The sequence below is a fragment of the Cryptomeria japonica genome, chromosome 6, assembly GCF_030272615.1.
Source record: "Cryptomeria japonica chromosome 6, Sugi_1.0, whole genome shotgun sequence".
In the NCBI taxonomy this organism is placed as follows: domain Eukaryota; kingdom Viridiplantae; phylum Streptophyta; class Pinopsida; order Cupressales; family Cupressaceae; genus Cryptomeria; species Cryptomeria japonica.
Window position 1 is genome coordinate 434,647,043 of NC_081410.1, and position 27,002 is coordinate 434,674,044.

The following is a 27,002-nucleotide window of genomic DNA, read 5'->3' on the forward strand; positions in this document are numbered from 1 at the left end:
ATGGACTCATCGACTCCACTCAATTTTGTAGAGATTGTAGTAGCTGTTGGAGTGACCTCAATCGCATACTCATTTTCATCATCACTTTTGCCATATGCTTATATGGGATGCTCCATATTCCACAATTTGTTAAACTCAATATCCTTGTTGTTTTCATCAAGATCTGCACTAGTCTTTGGTTCACCGAGATTCTTCCTCGTAGTCCAAAAATCACTTATTTTGGTTTGAGTCCAAAGTTTGTCTTTACATTGTTCTAGTATATTTTTTGGAATAGCCTTGTTAGATGGATCAACAACTTTTTGGTAGAAATTATAGGACCTCCTATTTTCATTTTGATTTTGGATGCTATGCTTTGTTGTTTCTCTGTGTGTCCAATGCCATAATTTGTGATGAGAACGTTTCTATTGAAATTTTATTGTCAATGGCAATTTTCTCCATCTCTTTTTTTACCGCATCCCAGAAGTCCATGTTTTTAAGCTTTTCTAGCAATGGTTTACTTTCATGTTGAAATTTGCTTGCAGAGTTGCTATTCATCATAAGCCTTGTTTGAATGACATTGATTGGATCATACTGTCAGTAACTATCAACACCAAAGCTAAAAATTGGCAAAAAATCATGTGCCACTTTCATTCTTTTTCTCTCAAATGTGAACCCTCCACACGAGAAAGGCATGGAAGGAAATATGCTCTTCTTTTGTTGACCATAAAAGAGTAAATTTGTACTTTCCATTTGTCGTACATATTCCAATGCAAATACCATCTTTGTCACATGTATTGGAAGTTTGTAGGGTTCTACTGCTGATTTGTGAAACCTTAAAACAGTGTATTCTTCCATGAAGAACCAGTCAGCCAATTGTATTTGACTTCTGAGTTGAATGAAATCTCTACAAGACATGCAATCTAGGCATTGGAGTGCTTGTAATTCATGATACATTGGTGCCAAAAAGAAGTCTACAAAATGGTTGTAGTTCTTTTTGTTATCATGCATCCTTATCTTAGGTGTCCATTCATATATTGGACACTTTGTTTTGTCCTGAGTCTTCTCATCGATCTTATAGACCTGAATGTGAAGCTTGTTGGTCTCAAATATTGCACGATACTTTCCTAGAAGAAGATAGCACAAGTAGGTTGTGAACCTAAATGTCTTACAGGAACCTCTTTTAATCATTAGTAATTTTTTTTGCTTGGATTGAACAAAGTGCTCAACAAAATTAAATCTTACTAATTCTCTTACACAATGGATATGAAAAATCATTTCGAGAAGGCTGGCACCCACTTCCCTATTATTTTCCAATCTCAGGCAAAATGTTAGCAAGGAAATAGTATCCTAAACCCATGGCACAAAAATGTTATAATCATAAGGAGGCTTATGATTCTAATACAATTGAGCACCACGCACTATTAGACCTTTGATAAATGAATCTTTAGCATTTGCTTCGGTTCACTCATATTCCTTTGCCAGCTTTCCTAGGTTATGGATAAAATTTCCTCTTGAGTAATTTTATTGGCAATTGATTTTCTATCTTCATCATAATTTTGGGCGCAAACCATGACAATTTCTGGGCAAGGGAATACTTCAGGTAACATCATGCGTCCCAATCCAACATACCACGATGCAATTAATTTGTACTTACATTTAACATTGTGTTAAAAACAATATATTTTGCCCTGTTTTGATCTCCCACCTTATTAGACAATGCATATCTAGTTTTCATGATTCGCTTTGTACCATTGATAACAGGATCATAAATATCATGGTATTCATCAGTGAAACCTACTATTTTAACCAGTTTGGTTAAGTCTACTTTTTCATTCACTTGGCTTTTAGTTGTACTATTTGGTTTCGCCATCGCTAGTACTGTTAATGGTTCAAAATAATGCTAGACAACTAGTAACTACAAGCCTAAAAATGCTAACCCTCAAGTTGAACCCCTAATTCTAGTTCTACAATCTAAACGATAAACCACAAGATTAAAAAATTAAAAACGCGGGATGTAGTGTTATGGATTTTCCCAGGAATTTCTATTTGAGTAGACCGGCGCAAACAAACTCTGTTGCATTCCTCAATCTAGTAGTCGTTGTTGAATCTTCTTGGATTACTGGTTTGTCCAAGAATCGAAATACCAATATGAGTCCCTTAGTTTCAAAACCCTCAAAAGTTAAAAGTTCAAAACCTAAAAGGCCAAATTTGTAGAATCGTGTTGTAATTTTATAAATTATTATTAATAACTATTTGTAGCCACGGGGCAAAAAATTCATTGCTTCTTTCTAAATTTTGAGGACTGACAGTCTGACACGTCACACGTGTCACTTTTCTAGAATGTTTTTGAAGACTTTTTAATCCTTTACAACTTATGCTCGGAATAGAGCTTATTACACTTAATTAAGTATACAATTACAAATTTAGAATTTAACTATATTTAATTAAATGTTTATCGTTTATGGTAGGACATCGTTCAATGACACGTATCTCGTTTCCGATGGAAGTTTACAAAAAATGTTTATCGTTCCCACATTCAATCTGAAATACACCTTACGACGTTGATCTGTGCTCATCTAACGGACGACGGTATCCATTGTCAGTTGTCGTGGATCCCATTATCAATAGGATTTTTTGTCATTTTGGGGGCCACATCACTTAACACTTCATCGTCCCATGGACCATAGACTTTCTTTCATGTGAAAACTGACATTAAACGGTGACACATGTCCCTCTTCCGGAAGAATCATATATAAATAATCATGTTTAACCATGTATATTGTATAAATGTTTAACAGATAATTATATATTGAGAAATGTTTTAACTATAATTTTAAATTAGTGTTCACGTTCCACATTTAATAATTTCTATTATACTATTTAACACGTGCCACATAGTGGCGAGTACTTGTCATTTTCATATTGTAAAACAAATAATAAATCTAATAGTATTATAATAATAGTATTTTTTATATCAATGAGCTATATCTACTATACCTATATTCTAAAATATATATACGTAAAACAATGCCGAGAGATATCACATAATTGTCTTACATGTTTATTAGTTGTCAAGAAGGACATGACGCTAAATAATGCTACACTCTTTCACTCTCATTAAAGATGTAACAATTTCATATACTTAGAGACAAGTGGCAATGATTCTATTTTATTCAGAGTAATAAAATAATACTTATAGAGAACTTGAAATATGCATGCATTTACCTGTCATCTACACGTCAAATTTGTTCAAAATCAATTTTTTGTTTACAGATATTTGTATGTCATTGTAGATGTCTCTCGGCATAACATAGTAGTTGAAAGGTATAGTAGACAATAATTAGAGTTAAATTGATTATTGAAAGATTTTTTTTTTTCTAAGTGATGTTGGCTTCAATTTTGATTCATAGTAATTACAAGTGCAACTAGTAAATTAGACAAAAAAGATCCAATAAAATTGAACCCTAATATATTGTTATATCTATTATTCATATTTTAGTGATATTTATTAGTAATGCTTAAATTATTTATTTATTTTAGTTTTTTAATAATTCTAAGTACAATCTTACTATATTCCTAATTCTTTTCATAGTTATAATATTTTTGAGAATATAATAATTAATAATAATTAGGACTAAATTTTTCATTTAATTAATAATTATAAAATTTAAAATTTAAAAATTATTATTTTTTATTTTTTTATTTTTAAACAAGTTTGACCTAGGGGGTAGTACCCTTTCTATTAATAAACAGAGATAACATTACATAGAAGACTGAGAGATCTCAATTATACAGGTAAGCAATCTCATTCCCAATCTCTATCACCCCCTATCAACTATCTCTTCTGCCATAACATCAGCATTCTCCTTCATGTAATCTATAAATTTACCCATATCGTATTCCTTCATTATCCTAGATTTGAACAGACTCTAGGCCTTCCTCGTCATCTTCTTCTTCCCCTCTGCATTCAACTGGAAATGCCCATCACACAGCCTGATTTTTGAGCCACCTCTATGCAGTCCAGTGCAGTCTTAACCTCATGCATGAGGTCTTCTCTCACCATCCTCTGGACAATCCCATTGGCCGAGATCGGGTAGCCCAAAACTTGCACAATTGGTTCAAATAGTTTTTCCATCACCAGTTTGTCATGCACATGGCCTTTGCTCCAGAAATCGGGAGCCAAAATGATAACCACTGTCTCTTTTTCTTTGTCGTTAGCTCTGTTGAACAATTGATTAATCTTGTCCTCTCGTGACTCGGCCCACCCCTCCTCTTCCTTACATGCACACTTGATTCTGAAAAACTCTGCCATTTTCTTTCTATGGAAAGATCGTCGCCAATATCTTGCTATATAGGATCTTTCCACCATCTTGATCTTCCTCCAAAAAATTTGGGCCATACACCAATCCTTTTCTAGGGATAACCTCTACCAATTTGCTATAGATAACATCAAATCTTCTGATCACACGTGTCACTTTCCCGGAGGACGGTTGCGGAAATTTTTAACCCTCACAACTTCGGCCCGAAATGGAGCTTACGTCATTGATCTGTGATCATCTTGATCCAATGTTCATTGTTCATTTTTCTTATTCAATGTAATTATTAAGTATTTTAAAAATCTAAAAGATTATAAATAATATATTGATTAAGGTTAGGGTTTATAATGTTTTATAAATTATAAAACATTTCCAATCATAGTCTGTATTGACAATCAATTAAAATAAATAATATACACCATTGGATCATGCCCTAGCCATGAAGGCTCTTAGCTCCTCGTTCAGTCCAGGAAAAAATTCTTCAAGCCTACCCTATACCTATGGTAGGCTTGAAGAAATTCTTCTCCCAGAATCATCTTGATTGCATGCAAGACAAGATGATGGTCTGTTCTCAGAGTTGAGACCAATCTCTTGTCTGTAATCCTGCCAACGAAGACCATTGGCCTTTTCGTGGCCCTTTTCCCAACCACCATATTTGTCAGTTGTCATGTATTTCTTTTATGAAATTATTACTACTCAACTAACTCTTAATTATTAACCGAGTGCTTGCTATTGTATTGTAATTTCATTTTGTTAACAATTCACAAAATCACACACATACATTTGTTTGGTTCATTTTCAGATTCACAAATTATTAACTCGATAATGCATTGTAATTTCAATTTTGCCCATAAATTATTACACACAATGACACAATTTTGGTCATTTCATTCACAAACTGGAATCTGCTAAGTGCAAAAGAGTGAAACTGAAAGCATTTTTTAAATCCATAAAAGGCAAATTGAAACGAACTCGAAGTTGCAAAATTTTCATTAATATGTTCCGCAAATTTACAATAGTCGACCGTCGGAGTCCCTCCAAAATTTTTAAGCAAAAATGAGGGAGGTCACGAGGAACTAACCAAAGAAAACAAAACTACTAGGGCACTGGCAATGGACCAGTGGTATGATGGTATCCAAAAAACAAAACAAAAAATTGAAACCCTTCATGGGTAACCCTAAGGATCTTCCCCTCCGTCTAAGTAGAATTCTCCAGAGAGGATAAGCTCTGAGAATTCATCGAGCCATTCTTAGTTTGGAAATTCATCTAGGAGAAACCATTTCTGGAGTAAATCCCTACCAATCCGTGCTCATTTCCTATGTCACGTTAACTGCTCAGCATTCAGGTTCAAAATAAAAGGTTGCCTGGCCACATTTCGGTCTGGCTGGAGAAGCTTGTGTAAATCACTTGCCCAAGGGATCCCCACCCCTATTTCTACAAAGACGACAACTTGAACGTCGTCCCCCATGAATTCTTCTTCGAAGATCTTCCTTAACAACATCAGCATATCCACCTTGTCTCCTCTGAGGTCTAGAAGAGACGCCAAAAACCAGGACGTAATGTCCGTGTTAACTCAATATCTATCAACATTTCGCAAAAACTCTCGGCCCAGCACCATCCTCACAGCCTCGTTTGTAAAAACCCCAACCTCCTTACAAATCGATGCAAGGGTTGTGCCTTTGACCAAGCCCAAAAAGGCCTTCTGGTCCTCCTCGGATGTGCTTCTCAACTGGATAGGAGTGTCCATCTTCATAAATCTAAATATCAAATTATACAGCATAAAGACCTAAACCAGAGGCAGAATTTCAAAGGCGAATTGAGGAAGAAAGAAGCGTAGATCATCTATAAATAGCAATTCCTTCTCTAACCCTCTTAATTCCTTTGTGCTTTAATTTTTTTAAAATATTTCGTATCTCTCTTAAATCTTTCCCATAAATGCACGAGTGTGCGAAATTGGTAATATCGTCGGTGCCACTACCAAATTGGAAGGCATGCGTGTTGAGTGGATCGCAGTTAGAGAATGTCAGTGACAAGACATTAATAAATATCGATTAAGATAGTGCAACATTATTAATGTGGTTGCACTTATCGATACCATCGTGCAATTCCTTCTCTAACCCTCTTAATTCCTTTGTGCTTTAAATCTTTTTAAATCTTTTGTATCTCTCTATAAATCTTTCCCATAAATGCACGTGTGCGAAATTGGTAATATCGTCGGTGCCACTGCCAAATTGGAAGTCGTGCGTGCTTAGTGGATCACAGTTAGGGAATGTCAACGACAAGACATTAATAAATATCGATTAGGACCATGCAACATTATCAACTATCCACTTAACCTACTAACCAGTTGTAATCAATGATCAAGGTTAAGGCGCGGGGTTAAGATTTGATACATGTCTCCATTCCAGAGACTTTCTACAAAACTACGTTTCCTTCAAAAATTTGGGCCAAAATAAAACTTCAGCCATTGATCTATGATCATCGAACGGTCTTAAATAATATATTTAAAATTATAAATTGATGGATGTTGCATGAATTTGGCATTGGCCCACATGATGAGTCACAACTCTTGAAAAGTGGCTATTAATAGATAACGAAAATGGCAATGAAATCACCAATAAAATATTTATTTTTTCATAAATAACGAAAGATTAGCCAATAAAATTAAACAATTTTCAAACAGTAGATAAAATTTGTCAATACAATTAAATAATTTTTCCTTCGCAGTAAAACTTTTCGCCCATACACTTATATATTTTTCCCTTTAAATGCAAAACATTCACCTCATACATTATATATTTTCCCCCACAGTAATGAATTATTCTTGTGAATTATTCGCCAAGATTTTATGGAATTTTCATACGTTAAAAAGAAAATCACCAATACAAAATAATTATTTTTCCTAATTTGAAAAGAATTTCGCCATCAATATGAAATTTTCCCTCAAAAAATAATGTTGGATTAGCCAGGATTTTACACTTTTGCCCAGGGGGGGTTTCTTAAAGTTATCCCTGGTAGATTGTGAGGGAAGATCTATAGGGACCTTAATTCCTTATTGTTGTTTGTCAAGTCCTTGTCCTCTATAGCCTTGCTTTGAAATGATATCATAGCCAAGCTCATAGGATGTTTTAGATTGTGAAGGAGAGGGACTAAGATCATGAATTTCCTCAAAATTTATTGTGTAAGGATAAGTTGAAGGGCCAAAGGGATGAGTAGCTATAGAAGGAATATCCTTTGTAGAGAGATTCTCCATTATATCATCATTACCCATGGCCTCTTTGGTAGGTATGGAAGGAGGCTCATCTAAATCTTCATCTTTGCTTAATGCTATGTTAGGAGATAGATCATGAATAAAGTGCATAACATCATCTTGAGAAGCGGTTGCCCTAGACACCATGATCCCTCCAATGTGGCCCCAAATTGAGACCTAAGGTCCAAAATGAGAGGAAGAAGCCGAAATGACGTGGAATTAAGTTGGGATGAATAGGACTAGATGCGGGAGGCCATGCATGCTAAAATAGGGCCTAGTTGAGCAAGAAATTGCATAGGGATGCAATTTATGACACTAAATGTATGTATGTATGTATGTACGTATGTATGTACACATGTACACACACAAGCTTATATATCCAATTTATGTTTATTAAAATTAGTACTCTTTTGAATGAAATAGATTATATTTCCCCCTTTACCCTTAAATAGACATTTTTATTTTATTTGAATCTCAAGGCCACCTATATAATGATGTGTAATATTATATTGGTCCAAATTAGTCGTATCACATATCAATGACTTGAATACATATACTTACACATACCAACCTCATTATTGTCACCTTAATCATTCATATCAATGTGCAAATCATTTCCCTACATTGCTTGTTTCTTGCACGTGTTATTTTTTGTTTTTGAATCAAGTGTGTCATTTCAATCTCAAGGCAATCTTCAATTGATACATGGTATAATGGCAGGAATGGATATGCTTGAAAGTCAAACAAGGACAAAACACAATATTTTGAAGAATTCAACATTCATCATCCATTTCTAGGAAAATGGTTTCCTTGCAACACCATGACACACTCTTGTAAAATAATTCTTGCATCTAAATTTAATGGTTATAGATGTCACAGAATTAAGATCTTCAAGTAAACTTCATTAAAAATAATTAAAATGGATTTGAAGTCGTAAGTTTGTTGTAGAGTATAAGGGAGTTCCCCTTTTTGCACTTTTTCCAATCTTGTCTCTAAGGCATCAACTTTTAGGTTAAAAATGAGGTGTCCTCTCCTAAAGGAGGTATTATTTAATAATCAGTTGAATTTGAAACACAACAATGTTGTAGCAACTAGCACATTGGTGCAAGTGTACCTACTTTTGTGACTAGGTTTGAAACCTAAATGGTTCAAGTATGTCGACAAAGCGACACTAAGTTCACCATGGGTGGTATCCTTTAAAAGTGAGTTGATTAACTATTTATTTGAGCATCACTTGCTCTAATGGTTGACCATGGTTTGATTCTAAATGAGGACAAATTTTTCACTATATGAGTAATTTTTTCCTATCATTATTAGTTACTTGTCAACCCATGATTAGATAGATTGAATATTTATTCCCCTGTTTTCCTTCTCCCTTTCTTTTAAGACCAATGAGGATGTTATGCATGACCTCAACACGTGTATGGAAAGGTGACACTCAATGAAAACCTTAGAGACATAATTCTTAACAAGTTACAAATTTACAAGGGTGTCAAAGTAACTATTTTCCTTACCTTTATGCATTCAAGGGAGAAGTACCCAACAGCTAGGGAAAAAAAAGGAATCAGGCCCTTCAAAAGATAAATCAAAGTCTTTTCAATGTTCGTTTTTTTTAATAATAGCAACTCTAGTTTACTTACAAAGTTATAAATGTTCTCTTTGCAAATTTGCGGTTGAAAGATTTTGATGCAAAAACACCAAATCTTCAACTCCTAGTCATATGCATGTTGTGTTAGCCATGTGGTGCTTATGAGTGAGTGCAATATAAATAAGATTGGGCCATTTACACAAAGAAGTGAAATCGGGACCTAAAATAACCTCAATGACCTTGTTTTATGCAATATAACTTTGTCTTTGCAACAAAAAGATGGAGAAAAAGAAAGTCATGATTTTATACAATATAACTTTGTCTTTGCAACAAAAAGATGGAGAAAAAGAAAGTCATGATTTTATACAATATAACTTTGTCTTTGCAACAAAAAGATGGAGAAAAAGAAACTCATGATAAAGATGACTATGACATTGTCACATATTCAAATTGGATTGTTAAGGATGTGAAAACCTTATTTTCTCTAAGCAAGGGATCTCTACTTTTGAGACGTAAGTAGTGAAAGTAAAAATGCACAAAAGCAAAAGTTGAATAAAAGCATTAGGAGGGGCTGCATTAGATGATGATTTTCTCGAGGATGATATTGTTCCAAAGGAAGAATGTTTATTATCCAAGTCAATGACATAGCCAATGAGAAGCTTTAGTTGGAGAAGAAATTTGTAAAATTTCTTACGGATTTGCAATTTTATATGATGATGAACAATCATCAATCATCATATTAAATGGCACTACACTGTGATTTGTACTCTTTTTTGGTCTAAAATTAGTAGAGACACTACCTATAAATATTTTCCATGTTATTTAGATTTATTTTATGAATCTATCTATTTTTTAATATAATGTGTTTTCCCATTGATTTTTGGTCAAATCCTAGGTGTGAATCAAAAAAAATTTTGACCCAGTTTTTGTGGAGTCCAAGTTTTTGATCTATGGTTCTGCAGATATAAATTGAACAGATTAGCTACATTATCATAGTGCAGATTCAAATAGCAATTCACCATCAGCCGCATGCTCCCAGATATTTCACAACTGAACTTTCTTGGGAAAAAGACTGACCATCATCTCATTCCTCTCTAATGTCAGCATGTTTTCCCAATGTTGGTCCCAGCCTTAAGATTTCTACCTCGATGAGAAAACCTATAGTTCTTGTGTTCATCTATGGGAAAAGATATTATTGGATTTCAGATTTTACAATTGTTTTCTGAATTTTGGAGTTACCAGTTCATATCTCTACATTTGCACACAAATGTATCTTAGAACTGCTATGAGCGCAATGGTATCAAATCTTGATTGTAGCTTAACCTCATTGTTCTGTACCAACACCATGATGCAATTATGCATATTGGCATAGGAGGATTCAATAATTTGAACAGCTCAAAAATGTCTTATTTGTGACAAGGTTTCCCAGGCTAACTAATGGATTATTTTAGAAATATTAGTCCAAGTATACAAACATAACTGCCAATAATATATTCACAATTTGCCTTTACTTATGTTCTAATAACAAACATTTCATGTTAATGAATACAAAGTGTCATTTATTGAGAAAATGCACCTGGGAAAAAGCTTCCCTAAGCTTTTCTTCTCCTTGACATGGCCCATTTAGCTTGAAGCACACTATGAGCTTCCTGTTCCTTTCCTTCTCTGTTAAAACCAAAAAACACAGTTTTGAAGTTCCTAGCACTGGGGTAAATTCCAGTTTTCATCATTTCATACAAAAGGTTCAAGGCCTTTTTTGATTCACCAGATCTACAAAGGCAATTAATGAATGTAGTGTAAGTTTGAAAATCTGGTGCAGGTCCTTTTCTCTTCATTAAATTGAATATATCCCAAGCCTTAGACTCGAAGCCTTCATTCATATACCCTCGGATAAGTGTTGAATATGTAATAACAGTCGCCTCGCAGCCATCCTTTTTCATGTTCTCATACATTGAAAAGGCTTCTTTTGATTTTTTCTCTCTAAAGAAATAAACAATCAGAGATGTATAGATATGAACAGTAGGTGAATAACCAGCACGCCTCATACTCTCCAACGTTTCCAATGCCTCATTCAATTGACCCACTCTTAAAAAACCAGGTATAAGGCTACCATATACGTATTCATCAATCCTACACCCTTTATTTTTCATTTCACCCGCCAGCTCTAAGGCCTCTGAGATTTTGCCTGCCCTGCAATAACTATTTAAAAGAATTGAATAAATTATCTGATTTGTGAAATAACCCCTTCTCTGCAGATCATCAACATATTTACGAGCCTCAATCAATTGGTTGTTCTCACACAAACATGTAAAAAAAAGACCACAAAGGGATTTATCTGGCATAAACCCTGCACGTAGCATCTCTTGAAACTTTTTGATGGCTTCCGGTATATTTCTTCCTTTCCTTCCACAAAGAAATGTGATGAGAAATTTATATGTACTTAAATTAGGCTTGCATTTATCAGCTTTCATCTCTTCAAATTTCTTTAAAGCAAGATTTGTCAAGCCTGCTCTTCCATACTGGATCAGTATGACGGTCCATGTGTCAGCTGTAACAGGGCAATTTTCTCTATCCATGGCTTCTAAAAGACTTCTCATATACTTGAAGTCTTTTGCACTGCCTGCAATTTTGATGGCCATATTGAAAGTTTCAGTGGTATGATTGTAACCAGACTGCTGCCCTACCCAAGAGAAAAACCTTAATGCAACATTTCCATGTCTCTGACAGCTTTCCAAAATTGCATCAACAAAAGATGGGGTAAAGACCACCTTGCTTTCTTGTAATGCCTCTTCCATGGAGCATCTTTCCTTACAATTACGAAGAATTTTAAGTATTTTCTGAAAATCAGATTCTACATAATCTCTTTCCAACAGGCATCTTGCCTCGAAATCTTGACCGGGCGGGCTTTGTTCCCAATCACTTTCAAGTGGCAAAGCATCACTATCTGTATGGAGCCTATCGTTGTCTATCGATTTATGGAGCCTCTTGTCATCCACTTTTATAGGATGGTCATGTTCGAAATCAATCGGATTGGTACTTGTTTCAACATCCTTTTTTTGGAGAACAAGCTCAAATGATTTTTTCAAATTCATCACTTCAATCACCCTGTCTTGCTTCCCTTCATTTTCTAAAGAGGCAACAACCCTTCGAAAACTCTTCTCACCCGGATAAATGGTTCTTGCCCTCATCTCAGTCAAGAGCTTGCAAGCTTCCTCTGGTCTTGCAGCTTTGCAAAGCCCTTTAATGAATATAGAATAGGTTTTCCAGCCTGGTTCAATGCCCTTCTCTTTCAAGGTATTGAAAAGCTCCCATGCTTGAGCAATATAGCCCTGACTCAATACCCCAGCTATCATTTCAGTGCTTGCCATGAGATCAGGTCCATGACCACAACTCTGCATTTCCTCGAAGACCCTGATGGCCTCCTCAGATTTATTCACACTAAAAAGATACCGAATCAATGAGGTATAGTTGGAAACAGTAGGAATGAAAGCTTCTCTTTTCATAATTTTGAGCACTTTAAATGCTTTCTCCAATCGTCTTGCTTTCAAGTAACCCTCAACAAGGAGGCCATAGATATTCTCATCGACAATACAATTCCGCTGCTTCATAGCCTTGACTAAGTCGACTGCACCACGCATTTTTCCTATTCTGCAGGAACCTTCAATGAGCACACAGAAAATCTCAGGCTCCGACAAAATCCTTCTCTGCTTAATCTCATCAATTATTGCATGGGCTTGATCAATTCTATCAGCTTTACAATAACTCTCCAAAAGATAAGAATAAACTTCCTTTCTAGGAAGATGAGCAATCGTCCACATCTCATCCCCCAAAGCTTGCGCTCTTCGGAGACAACCTTGCTCACACAAACACGTCATAAGTATCCTGTATGTTGATAAATCAGGGATCCAATTTTTAGAGACCATTTTCTTGTGAAGCCCACAAGCAAGCCCAATGTTTTTCCCTTTGCAAAGAATGCTGATAATCACATCATGTGCTGTTTTATCAAGTATATTACCTAACTTCTCCATCTCCTCAAAGGCCCCAAGAGCTTCTGCGGCCAAATTAGCCTTCCCATATTGGGATATCACTATAGTCCAAGTTTTAACTGTTTTAGGGCATAAATCTTCATCCATTTCTTCCATCAAACGTTTCATAGAGCTAAAATCCCTGGCCTCGCCAGCCATGGAGATCAATACATTGTATGCATCAGAAGTGGGTTTGTAACCAGGTTGCTGCTTGACCCAGTGGAAGAATCTAAATCCCAAATGCCTCACTTTGTAGCACCTCTTCAAAACATTATCTACAATCTCTGGGGTAAAATGAATGCCGCTGTTTGCCAGCAACTCTTCAATAGGGAGCATGGGGTCATTATCTCTAAGGATGCTTATAATTCTATCAACATGGACATCTTCATTTTCAGTTCCTTTTTTCTCAGTCCCCTCACTGATTGCTAAGGTTTTCGATAAAGAAATGCCTTGTTTAAGATGCCTAAAGCCAAAAGCAGAGCATTGTCTATAATCAAAACAAACAATATCAAAAGCTCTTATATTTGGGTAACGATGGCTACCTGTGATCAGGAATGGAATTTGGCGAGGAAGCTGAAAAACTCTTGCAGCACCCAGGAAGCGCCTCAGCATGAATCTCCTTTGGAAATTCATATGCCTATAGTTCCTCTGAAATGTGAAGTGCCCTCCTCACGGGCTAAACCCTTTCTCTTCCCATACGCATTTGATGCCCCATGAATCATAAACAATGCACTACGCACAAAGAAAAAGGTTGTAAGATTAACATTTAAAAGAAGAATGCAAACAATTATTATTTTTTCACATATATAACTTCCCTTGTAAAATGCAAACAACTTTCTTTTTTTAACATGGGAAAGTTTTATGTGGTTGAGCATGTTAGTTGTGATGTTGATCTGATGTCTAATATTTTTAATAATATAACATTATTAGTTGTGACTTTCAAGTTGTTAGTGTTGATCATAAATACTCATAATTGAATGAAATGTATTCTCCATATCTAAATAGCAATAAATCATGTGATGCCACATCATAAATAGTTGTGACTTTCAAGTTATTATTGTTGAACATAAATACTCATAATTGAATGAAATGTATTCTTCAGATCTAAATAGCAACAAATCATGTGATGCCACATCATCCCACCAATAAAACATGACTTATAACTATCGGTCAAACATTTTAAGGGACTTTTTGAGCACCTCAACAAAAGTATGTTGATGTGGCATCATATTTGATAATTGATCCTGAAATATTTACTTGTATGTAAATGAATTGCTAAGTAAGCTATTATGAAAATAGGAAGTGATTTGGAATCGTTGTGTAGGATTTTGAGAGATAACTACTAGGTCCTCTCCCCTATAGAACTTCCATTTGAAGTGAATAAATACCAAAAAATATTGTTTATAGTTATTTTTTTAAAATGTATGAAATATATAAGAAATGAAGAGAGAATGGCGAAGAGGAGGAAGGAGCTAGGGTTTCGCAGACCTTGAGATCGGTGGATTGGTTGAGTGCAAAGTTTGTGGCCTCTCAACAGAAGGCATGGCGGCCACCCAAGCAAGCATGTAAGGCTCCAACAAATAGTTTTAACAATTCCTCTAAACATGGTCCTAAGAAACCCTTTCAACAGGAAACAGTCACAAGGAATAGATGGGGTTTCACAGATCTCAGACTGAATGGGCCTTTTAATTTCTAGAAAATAGAGAGGAAATTTTGGAGGCTGAAAACTCAAGTTGATTCTCAACCTTAGGAGAAGGTAAGCCCTAACTTTGATCATACTACTTTGGTATATTTATCGATTGAAGGACAAGCATGGAATGACTCGGTTAGCAACTTAAAAGAAAAAGCTTTTTTCATGAAATGGAGTGGCCCCTAGCCGGCTTTCAGAAGGGTCAGGAGCTGGTGCAATGATCATTGGGGGAAAGAAGTCACTCTAAAAACATTACCCAATGGCTTCTATTTAGTTATTTTCCCGAGTTCAAATGATAAGGAATGGATTCTCAATAGTGAACCCTTTCTAATGGGGGGAAAGGGTTTCTATATTAAGGACTGGACTCTAAACTTCAATCCTAAAGAAGAATCTATAACAGAGGTACCATTGTGGATTTGCTTATACAATCTACCTCATGAGTATTGGAATGTTGAAACCCTAGCCCTGATTGGAAATAGGTTAGGTACGTTTGTAAAGGCGAATGATGTTGGCAAGAGATATTGCTCTGGTGATCCCGATGAAGATTGGTGCATGATAGATGCTTAGGGGTTATCATTGATGGCAACTCAGTTTGCAAATCACATCCAATGTACATAGAATTGGTTTATCGAAAGTCATTTTGATCATAAGGTATAAGTCTGGAAGGTTGAACACAGTTACTAGTAGAGCATAAGATCATGGTGCACATCTTGATTTCGGTGATATATTTTGGGTTGAAGTGATCAAGGCAGTTAGTTCGAGAGTCAAGACAGATTATTTTGTGATCTTGATATCTGGTGTTGAATTGTGTGCAAGTTAAGAGCTTTGGTATCCGGCAACTTAGTTAGGGCAGAGTTATTTTGGAGTAATGTGTGTTGTAAATTTGTTGGGATAATTCTAGTGATTAGTTTCGTGTTTGAGGTGATTGGGCTGACTTAAGGGAAGTATTTTATCATCTTGTTTTGGTCCACAATCAAATTTGTGATTGCATTGAGCTGACTTGGTGGAACACGTTTCATGTTGTGTGTTATGTGGTTTTTGGAAGCCAACTTAGTAAATGATTCTTTTTTATTGTGCGGATACATAAGATTAACTTGGTTAATCATTTTGGTGTGTGAAATGAGCGAAGGAAATATGTGTGAGCGAATTTGTAAGTTTGGTGAAGATTTTGTTGCTCTGGTATGTGACGGAGCTAAATAACAGAGGAGAATATCATATTACTTGCAAAAGACATCATGAGCCTAACCGAAATTGTATTTTGGCATAGTTAGATGCTACACTTCAATTCAGTTATCATTGTAATCATCTTGTATCAGTTTGTAAGGAAGTGAACCTTCCTTCGGGTTGTAGTTGTTACTACTTATCAAGTTGCCATTAGTTTTATGTTCAAAGTTATTCTATATACTCTAGTCGGTTATCTCTACCGAAATATTCAGTCAGTATGCACAGTCCAGTCAGTTATAGAAGAAAGTAGTCAAGAGCCTAGTATGCACTGAGCTGTCTACCGAGTATCATTCCATGTCTACCGAGCAACAAAGATGACACACCGAGTTGATATACACCGAGTGAAAAGTGTTACCAGATTCATTGAACCTGGACATACATATGGAAACGTGTTAGAAGATCAAGGAACATAGAACCGTTATCACAATGGAAATTGCACTTAAAGATTGTGTATGATTTTGAGGTCATCTAACCAATGAAATATTTTGCATGGTTATTCATTCGATAAATCATGTTTGTAAGATCGAAGCAATGAATGGATCACCGACATAAGAGATCTATTTATACAACATGGATTAAGATCAGAAATATACATGTAGCATGATAGAAAGGAAGATATAGAAATATATGAAGCAAGACATGTGAAAGCACTAAGTGTTATGACTGTTATAGAGACACAGAGGTCACTAAGAAGGATTTCAGAGAACAGTCAAAGAACAGAGTAAACAGAAGGGTTTACCGAGTTACTATATGGGTTACCGAGGTATGCTATAAGCTAGATAATCTTATTCTGAGCACATAGAATCTGCTATAACATTCCAGATGTAAAGTTGCAGATATTTGTAATGATTTATTGTAATATTTTGAAGTTGTAAGAGAAACCTTTAACAAGGTAAAAGACTCTAATCAAGTCTATAAATTGTAAAGCCTCTAACCAGGTGCAACATTTAGATTAAGTGTTGTAAAATCCTTTAGCAAGGTAGATCTAATAGATCTTGATACTCCTAACAGGGTAAGCTATCAGAAATAGCTAAACATGTAGCTCTAACCGAGCAACCTTTATTATTGCAGTAGTGAAGTTGTGGGTGCCATCCCCACCGCAGTTTTTCTCTCTAACCAACAGTTTCTATGTAACCAAAATATATGTGTTATGGAGTGAATCATGTATGATTGTTATCTATTTGTTTTAGCTTTATATTATGTTACTGCACTATTTGGTTTATGCATAACAGTAAATTTATTGTTGAAGAAAAGTTTTGAAGTACTGATTCACCCCTCCCCTCTCAGTACATTAGCTTTCTATATTGGGCCTAACAATAGCACTTTTTTAATTAAGCAATGAGCTCTAGGAAGTGAGCCTAAATGCAAGTGCATTCCTCTTTTGTAATATTATTTTACTACTGGCCATAGTATAGTAATATTGTGGATACTCAATCCCACTATGGTTTTTCCCTTTTTGGGTTTCCACGTAAAAATCTTGGTGTTATGGTTGTATGGTTATTCATTTTATGTTTATGCACTTTGATCACTTTCTCATGCATTCGGTGGTTTAAGAATCATCTTGATAAGTTTGCAAATTATTAAACATTGATTCACCCCCCCTCTCAGTATTCATTGGTTCCAACAATTGGTATCAGAGCATTGTGTCTCGGAAGAAGCCTAACAGCTTGAGGAATATTTGAAAGATTGAATCAATGGACTTTGGTTTGCAAAGATATCTTAGTGTGGCACTTGAAGATCTTGATGCAGCGATGAAGGAAAAGAGTAGCCTGAAAAAAAATCTGAATGCAGTTGAAGACTTCATTGAGACCTTCAAAGATCAATTGAACACTTCTAGAGAAAATAGAAAGGATTTGATGGATAAGATGAAGGAGAAAGAAGATAAAAGTGTTGACAATCAAGTCCTACAAGACAAGACAGACTTAATGTGAGAAGCTAACCAGGGAGAATGTAGTTTTAGAGAATGAAATGCAATCTATTGTCATGAATCTGACTAAGGAGATTAAAGACCGAAAGAAGAATGAAGAAACCCTAACTTAGTCACTAAAAGACAGATTTGATGAATGTTGTTGATTGACATATGAGAATGATCAGTTGAAGCTTGAATTGGTGCAAACAAAGAATGATGGACAAGAACTTGAAAGGCATATCATAATTCTGAGAGATGTGCTGACTACTGCTAACGAGTACAAAGAAAAATTCCAAGCTAGTTCAACCCGGTTGGATGAAATTTGCTTGAGAGTCGGAGACATAGAAAAGACATGCGAGGACTTGGATTTGAGAAAGGAGAATCCTCTAGTTCTGGTCAAAGCAATCATCAGCAGAAGAATAAGAAACCTCCAATAAGACAACCTAATGCCTATAAATTCAATGGAAAATGCTTTGTTTGTGGTAAATTTGGTCATATGGCAAGTCAATGCAGAAGTAGGATGAATAATGGAATGATGAATAAAGTAATAAACAACGGTCCCACCTTTACTGCTCAATGTTTCATATGCAACAATTTTGGTCACAAGTCAAACATGTACAGAATAGTAATAAACAACTTTTAGAATAAGATATGCTATGCTTGTGGTATGTTTGGACATATTTCTAACCAATGCAAAATGAGACCTAATCAGATGAACTTAAGGCCTATGCAAAGGAATGTTGTTTGTCATGCATGTAACGAACCTGGTCATATTGCAGAAGTAGGAATATTGATAGGGAAGCTACCTAGCTTACCATCAATTAGGCTTCTTTAATGGTTTGTTTCTATCCCTTCCCGGGTTCACGTCTACCTCACCAGACTTATCAGGGCTTCCCTACCATTTGTTTGCTTATCTCACTTTTCTCAAGCTCACCAGGTAAGCTTTCTCACTAAAACCTTGCAGGGATGCAAGACACACACACGTGTTCCCTAATTGCAACACCACCCAGCTTGTTTGGTTTAGCAAACTTTTCTCTATTGGATTCACAATGTCACGGTTTCAGGCTTGTAGCCTTCTGGAACTTCTTCTATTTCTTAGCAGATTCCTTCCCTGCAAGCTATCTTTATTACATTACTAAAACCTAGCCAGACTACTTCCAAGATTGCCTAGGCTCAGTATGCAGAAATGGTGATTGCCATTTCCTAGTTTCCTATTACTGCTATTTTACTCATACTATACATTTTTGGCTCTTCCTGAAGTACTCCAATGGTCGTGTGGATCCCACAATGGAGTTTCAAGACAGAGCCATATTTACAATGTAGATTCAAACAAAGAACAAACAACGAAAAGGAAACTCTAGCTATATAACTATAATGAAAATTTTAGCAAAACAAAACAAAATAGTACTCAGCAATCAGAACTAGAAAACAAACTTGTATGTATTTCTTTTGTTTTTCCAAAATGATCCAACAAACCCTTACAATTCATCTTTATGGACTCTTATAGCTCATCCATCGATCGTGGAAACACAGACGGTTATAAAACGGAAGGAAAATAGTTCCAAATGGGGTCATCGACGTAGCCTCAGAACCTGGCTTTCGATGCCCGTTGGCGACTTGCAAAAATCCACACCTTTCCATCGAATTATCGAGGTAATCAAAACACACCTACACCGATACTCGATAACTGGCTCCTCTGTTGGCTCTTTTTCCATCGGCCTGCGAGGTAACATCAAATCCTAGTTCCAGATGGCCGATGGAGACTTGTTGCGCTCCGCACTTCCTATCGGGCTTCGATGTAACATCAACTTTTGTTTTCCGATGGCCGATGGCGACTTATTGTGCTCAGCATTTCCTATCGGGCTTCGGCATAACACGAAAGCATTCCTCTTGATGGACGATGAACCTCCTCCGGCTCTACACTTTCTATCGGGTTTTGGCGTAGGTGAGAACCTTGCTTGCTGATAACTGATACCACCCGGTCCATGCCTATGCCTTCCCATCGGGTCATCGGGGTAGCGTAAAACTACTCCATCTGATACCTGATGACTATCTTCGAGGCTCTCTACTCCACATGCTGACTCATCGGGTCATCGAGGTAGCATAAACCCACTCCTTCTGATACTCGATAACTCCCTTCGAACTCTGGTGACCGTATTGGGATAAGTCTTGTTGATCGAGGTAGGTCTTTCCGATAGGCAAAATTTCAAAAATTGCAAACAAAAAGGACTTAGAGCCAGTCCGTAGTATGTACATGCCAAAATTGGTTAAGGGCATTTCAACCCATAGGTGCTCCTACACCATACTCCCCAAAAAACAAAGAAGTCAAGTGACTGTGCGTGGCAGTAGGGAGAGATCAATTCCCGACTTGACAAAGTCGGATTCAGGGACCCAGGTCGCTTCAGAATCAGGTTTATTCATCCATTTGACCAAATGTTCCATGTAGACCTAGTGTCTAGTCTTCTTGAAAATGTGGGAATCCAACACTTTCTCAGCCTAAGGCATGGTAGAAGAAGGTAAGGGTAGATCGGCAAGTGCCTATTGAACATTTGAAACTCGCGCATCCTCCTTGGGAAGTTGCCCCTTGTAGGCAACCAAATCTGCAACATTGAAAATGGGAGACAAAGAAAAATTAGACAGCAAATCGATCTTATAGGCATTAGAGCCATACTTGGCTAAAATTTTACACAGGCCTAGTCTTCTCATTTGTAGTTTACTGGGAATCCCTTTCTGAAGTCGATTCTTGTTTAAATGTACCATCACTAAACATCCAATAGAAAATTGCACATCTCTTCGTGTGGCATCAATGTTGGCTTTAACTTTTTGTGAAGAATCTTGGAGAGCTCGTCTGACTTTGTCATGAACCTCCTTCATAGATTGAGCAACACCATCAACTTGACCACTATTGTACATCAGATCACCAAGATCCCGTAATTTCATAACACCTTGTGGGTGCATACCATACACTATCTCAAAAGGACTCTTCCCAGTTGACCTGTTGACACTGTCATTGTAGGCAAACTCTACCTGGTGAAGAACCTGATCCCAACTCTGTCCATATTCCTTCGTCAAACACCTTAAAAGGTTTCCAAGTGTCCTATTTACCACCTCTGTTTGACCATATATTTGGGGATGATAAGCTGAACCAAACGACAAATTAGTTCCCAGTCTTTTCCAAAGAGTTTTCCAAAAATGTCCAAGGAATTTGACATCTCTATCTGAAACAATAATTACCGGCAATCCATGGATTCTTATAACCTCTTTGAAAAACAAGTGTGCAACGTGACTAGCATCATGAGTAGTTTTGCAAGGAACAAAATGTGCCATCTTACTGAATCTATCAACAACAACAAAAATGCTATCACAGCCAAGCTTCATTTTAGGTAATCCAACCACAAAATCCATACTAACACATTCCCATGGCCTGGTAGTAATAGGTAATGGTTGATAAAGTCCAGCATTAGTAGTTGCACCTTTAGCTTTCTGACAAACCATGCATTGCTCAACATACCTTCTAATATCCCTCTGCATTCTAGGCCAATAGTAAAATCGTTGAACAAGTTCCAATGTCTTATTACGGCCAAAATGACCACTCAAACATCCATTGTGCTTTTATTGGATTATATTTTCCCTCATCAATCCTTTGGGAACACACAGATGTCCACCTTTAAACAACAAACCATTCTGCAAGGTAAAGTCAGCATATTCACTATGAAAGTGATTCTGAAATTCTTGATAAACCTTGTAAATGGCTGCAAAATCTTCATCATTGGGGTACAAATCCTTGAAGTAATCAACTCCAATACTTTGAATCTACACTTCTTGCACTGTTAGTAGCCTTCTACTCAAAGCATCTGCTACTTTATTATACTGTCCTTTCTTATGCTTAATAGAAAAAGTATATGACTGTAGATACTCAACCCATTTAACATGCCTATGACTCAACTTATCTTGTGAATTCAGAAAACTTAAAGCTTGATTATCTGTGTAAACAACAAACTCCTTAAGTAACAAGTAGTGCTTCCACTTCCTAAGAGCTTGAACAAGAGCATATAGCTCAAGATCGTAGGATGAATACTTCTTCTTGGCATCATTGAGCTTCTCACTAAAAAAAGCTATAGGTATATTCTCTTGACTCAAAACAGCACCAACTGATATATTACTGGCATCACATTCAATTATGAACAACTTGTCAAAACTAGAAAGAATGAGTACTGGTTGTGTAGCTACCTTTTGTTTCAAAATTTCAAACCCTTTATTAGTTGCATTGGTCCACTAAAACTTAGTCTTAAATCATCCTTTGATGGTATCCAACATGGGTGCACAAATCTCACTAAACCCTCTGATAAACTTCTTGTAGAATTGTGCCAAACCATGAAAACTTCTTACTGCACTCATTGTCTTTGATGTTGGCCAATTTGTGATGGCTTCCACCTTTGATGTGTACATCTTCAAATCTCCTCCTGAAACTACAAATCCAAGATAGACAAGTTCCTGCTTCATAACTCACACTTCTCCAAGTTTATTGTTAGTTTCTCATCATACAATTTTTGCAATACAATACTAAGATGCTCTAGATGTTCCTCTTTAATTATACTAAAAATAAAGATGTCATCTAAGTATACAATAATAAATTTACCAATAAAATCTTTAAGCACTTCATTCATGAGTCTCATGAATGTACTAGGAGCATTACTAAGACCGAATGACATAACAAGCCACTCATAAAGTCCTTCATTGGTTTTGAAGGTTGTTTTCCATTCGTCGCCTTCTTTTATTCTGATCTGGTGGTATCCACTCTTGAGATCAATCTTAGTGAAGTACTTTGCACCTTCCAAGCAATCCATCAAGTCTTCAATTCTTGGGATAAGAAATTTGTACCTGATAGTGATTCTATTTATGGCTCTTGAATCTTTGCACAACCTCCATGTTCCTCCTTTCTTGGGTGCTAATACAAAAGGTATGGCACAAGGACTTATACTCTTCTTTATCAGTCCTTGGTCCAATAATTCTTGGACTTGTCTAGCCACTTCCTTGTTCTGTTTGGGAGTCATCTTATAGGTTGCTTTGCTGGGTAATGATGCTCCAGGAATAAAATCAATATGATGGATGATGGCTCTAATAAGAGGTAGGGTTGCTGGTGCTCCATCACTTATAATTTATTTGCACTGGTTTAGTATCTGCTGCACTTCATGAGGTATTGGAACCTTCTTTTGTTGCTTTGCTTCCTTTGGTTTCACTATAAGAGCAAATCCCACTCCTTCTCCTTCCTTGAGAGTGTTAATGAACTCTTTTTCACTCACCAATTACACATTTGGGCCTTTAGTTTTGTTGCTTTCTCCTTAGTCAATTAGGGATTGAATGTGGTATGTAACTACATCTTTTTGAAAAGAATAAGAGTTCTCCTCCCCGTTGTGAATGTCCTTTCTATCAAATTGCCATGGTCTTCCAAGAAGTAGATGGCAAGCATCCATAGGCAGGATGTCACACAAGACTTCATCCTTATAACTACCTATGTTTAACTCAACCCATGTTTGTTCATTCACTACCACATGTTTCTCCTTGTTGAGCCAAGTGACCCTATATGGATTACTATGTGGAATTATTTTCAACTTCAATTTACTTACTACTTCCTCTGACATAATGTTGTCAGTAGACCCTGAGTCTATCACCACTCTACAAACCTTACCAAGGACCTTGCATTTTATTCTAAACAAAGCTCTTCTTTGAGTTGGTTCTTCTTTGATTGGCTCCTTAATCAAGGCCCTTCTCATCATTAAATTTTCTCCATCTCAGGAGCTAAGCTCACATCTTGTGTCTTGTTATTTTCTGCATCCTCTTGTGTATATGTCACTCTTCTTTCACTCCCTTGAGATGAAGAGGATTTCTCTGGACATCTATAGGCAAGGTGACCCAGCTTTTGGCAATTGTAACACTTCATGGTGGAGAAGTAGGACCCTCTTCCCAGTCCACTAGATCTACCTCTTCCTGGGTTGCTAACTGATCCCCTTCCTCTATAGCTTCTCTTTCTATGTGAATCCTCACTTTTCTCTATAAGTTTAGACTCTCCTTGGGACCTTTGATCTATTCCTCTTCCACCAAAACTGCCTGTTTGGCCTCTACCATCTTTTCCTCTGCCTCTTCCTCTATTGCTTTGATCTTGCTTCTTTTTGCTCTTTTCCTCCACCTTTAGTGCCAATTGATAGAACTTATGCATGGTGTTAGGGCTTAACAAACTCAAATCCTCTTGAATATTCCATCTCAAGCCATTCAAGTATCTGGCTACCTTGATGCTCTCATCCTCTACCACCTTGGATCTTAGACACAACTTCTAAAATTCCTCAATGTAGCTGCTCACATCCAAGTCTCTTTGTCTCAGATTTTGTCTCTTTTTGTGTAATTGGATCTCATAATCTTTAGGAATATAGGCTTCCCTCACCTTGGCTACCATTCTTGCCCAACTGGTTGTTTGGTTCTTACCCTCTTTTTTCCTTTCTTCTTGGATAAATTTCCACCAAGTCAAGGTTGCTCCTCTCAATCTAGACTTAGCTACCTTCACCTTTTGGGCTTCATTAACTCCATCACACTTAAAGTGATTCTCCAATCCTTCAATCCATTTCATGACTATTTCAGGCTCCATTTTCCCATAGAAAAGTGACACTCCTTCCAAGGATTTTCCTCCTAAGGCTTTAATGGCTTTCAAAAAAGGTTCTTCAGGTAGAACAAGGTCTGGGGCAGGTATCCTATCCTCTTCTACTGATTCTTTTCCCTTCCCTTCATTGACCTGGATTGCTACTTTCTCAGTTTTATCCTCATTGGTGTCTAGTTTGCTCTCCAATTGCATTAATCTTTCTCTCAAGAGTCTATTCTCTTCCTCTTGGTATTCTACCTTCTTAGCTAACTCTGCATTGGTCACCATTCTGGAACTATTTTCTCCTACTGATTCAGTATTTGACATCAACTACTTTCTTCCCAAGTCTAAACTTGCTCTGATACCAATATGATAGGCAGGCTACCTAGCTTACCATCAATTAGGCTTCTTTAATGGTTTGTTTCTATCCCTTCTCGGGTTCACGTCTATCTCACCAAACTTATCAGGGCTTTCCTACCATTTATTTTCTTATCTCACTTTTCTCAAGCTCACTAGGTAAGCTTGCTCAGTAAAACCTTGCAAGGATGTAGGGCACACACGCATGTTCCCTCATTGCGGCACCACCCAACTTGTTTGGTTTAGCAAACTTTTCTCTATTGGATTCACAATGTCACGGTTTCAGGCTTGTAGCCTTCTGTAACTTCTTCCAGTTCTCAGCAGATTCCTTCCCTACAAGTTGTCTTCATTACATTACTGAAACCTAGCCAAACTACTTCCAAGCTCGCCTAGGCTTAGTATGCAAAAATGGCGATTGCCATTTCCTAGTTTCCTCCTACTTCTATTTTACTCATACTATACATTTTTGGCTCTTCCTGAAGTACTCCAATGGTCGTGTGGATCCCACGATGGAGTTTCAAAACAAAGCCATATTTACAATATGGATTCAAACAAAGAATGAACAACAAAAAGGAAATTCTAGCTACAGAACTGTAATGAAAAATTTAGCAAAACAAAATAGAACAGTACTCAATGATCAGAACCAGAAAATAGACCTGTATGTATTTCTTTTGTTTTTCCAAAATGATCCAACAACCCCTTACAATTCATCTTTGTGGACTCTTATAGCTCATCCATCCATCGTGGAAACATAGACGGTTACCAAACAAAAGGAAAACAGTTCCAAATCGAGTCATCGACATAGCCTCAAAACTTGGCTTCTGATGCCCGTTGGTGACTTGCAAAAATCTGCACCTTTCCATCGGATTATCGGGTAACCAAAACACACCTACACCGATACTCGATAACTAGCTCCTCTGTTGGCTCTTTTTCCATCGGCCTGCGAGGTAACATCAAATCCTAGTTCCCGATGGCCGATGGCAACTTGTCGCGCTCCACACTTCCTATCAGGCTTCAGCATAACATCAACTTCTATTTTCTGATGGCCGATGGCGACTTATCGCACTTCACATTTCCTATCGGGCTTCAGCATAATAGGGAAGCATTGCTCCTGATGACCTATGAACCTCCTCTGGTTGTCCACTTTCTATCGGGTTTCGACATAGGTGAGAACCTTGCCTACTGATAATCGATACCACCCAGTCCGCGTATATGCCTTCCCATCAGGTCATCAGGGTAGCGTAAAACTACTCCGTCCGATACCCGATGACTATCTCCGAGGTGCTCCGCTCTGCATGCTAACTCATCGGGTCATCAAGGTAGCATAAGCCCGCTCCTTCTGATACCTGATAACTCGCTCTAAACTCTGGCGACCGCATCGGGATAAGTCCTATCGATTGGGGTAGGTCTTGTCGATAGGCAAAATTTCAAAAACTGCAAACAAAAAGGACTTAGAGCCAGTAAATAGTACGTACATGCCAAAATTGGCTAAGGACATTTCAACCCTTAGGTGCTCCTGCACCAAATACTTCGGTAGACAACAACAAATTAGATGGAAAAGGAAAAGCTAAAGTGGAAGAGATCAAAGATCTACATAAGAAGATGTGTGTGAAAATGGAAGACTCTACTGTTCAAAATGGTTCCACACCTAAATCCGATGATGAAAACTCATCTGGTAACTAGGGCATTTTGGCCCTAGGGGGAGATTATCATGCAGATCTTTATAAAACCCTTTCAAATATCTGTAACCGATTGAGGATGGTTTCTGATGTGGAGATCAGTTATCATGTTGTTATCCGGAAGACTTCATGGCAGTTTGGGATTCTGGTGAGCGAATTAATAAAAAGCAGTGTATCTGAAAGTCATTAGGATTGTGCATTTATTACAACTTAAAATTAGGTTTTCTATAAAAAGGCATTTCAATACCACATTCTTCACAATGCGAATGAGAGAAAAGAGTAGAGAAGCAGAGTGAAGGATTTTTAGCAGCAAAATCTGAGCTTGAAGCAATCTATCAGTGATTTCATGCACCC

General features: G+C 36.9%; 1 protein-coding gene across 1 annotated transcript; it reads right to left on the reverse strand.

Annotated features, from left to right (window-relative positions):
• Window positions 1-10,593: 10,593 nt before the first annotated feature.
• Window positions 10,594-13,932, reverse strand: LOC131037548 (putative pentatricopeptide repeat-containing protein At5g06400, mitochondrial). Its single transcript, XM_057969742.2, has one exon. It carries the CDS (start codon window positions 13,789-13,791, stop codon window positions 10,726-10,728), a length of 3,066 nt encoding a protein of 1,021 aa, XP_057825725.2. The 5' UTR covers window positions 13,792-13,932; the 3' UTR covers window positions 10,594-10,725.
• Window positions 13,933-27,002: the final 13,070 nt, after the last annotated feature.

Excerpts from the sequence above, each read along its gene's own strand:
- LOC131037548 (XM_057969742.2), bottom strand. The coding sequence starts at position 13,791 with ATGAATTTCCAAAGGAGATTCATGCTGAGGCGCTTCCTGGGTGCTGCA.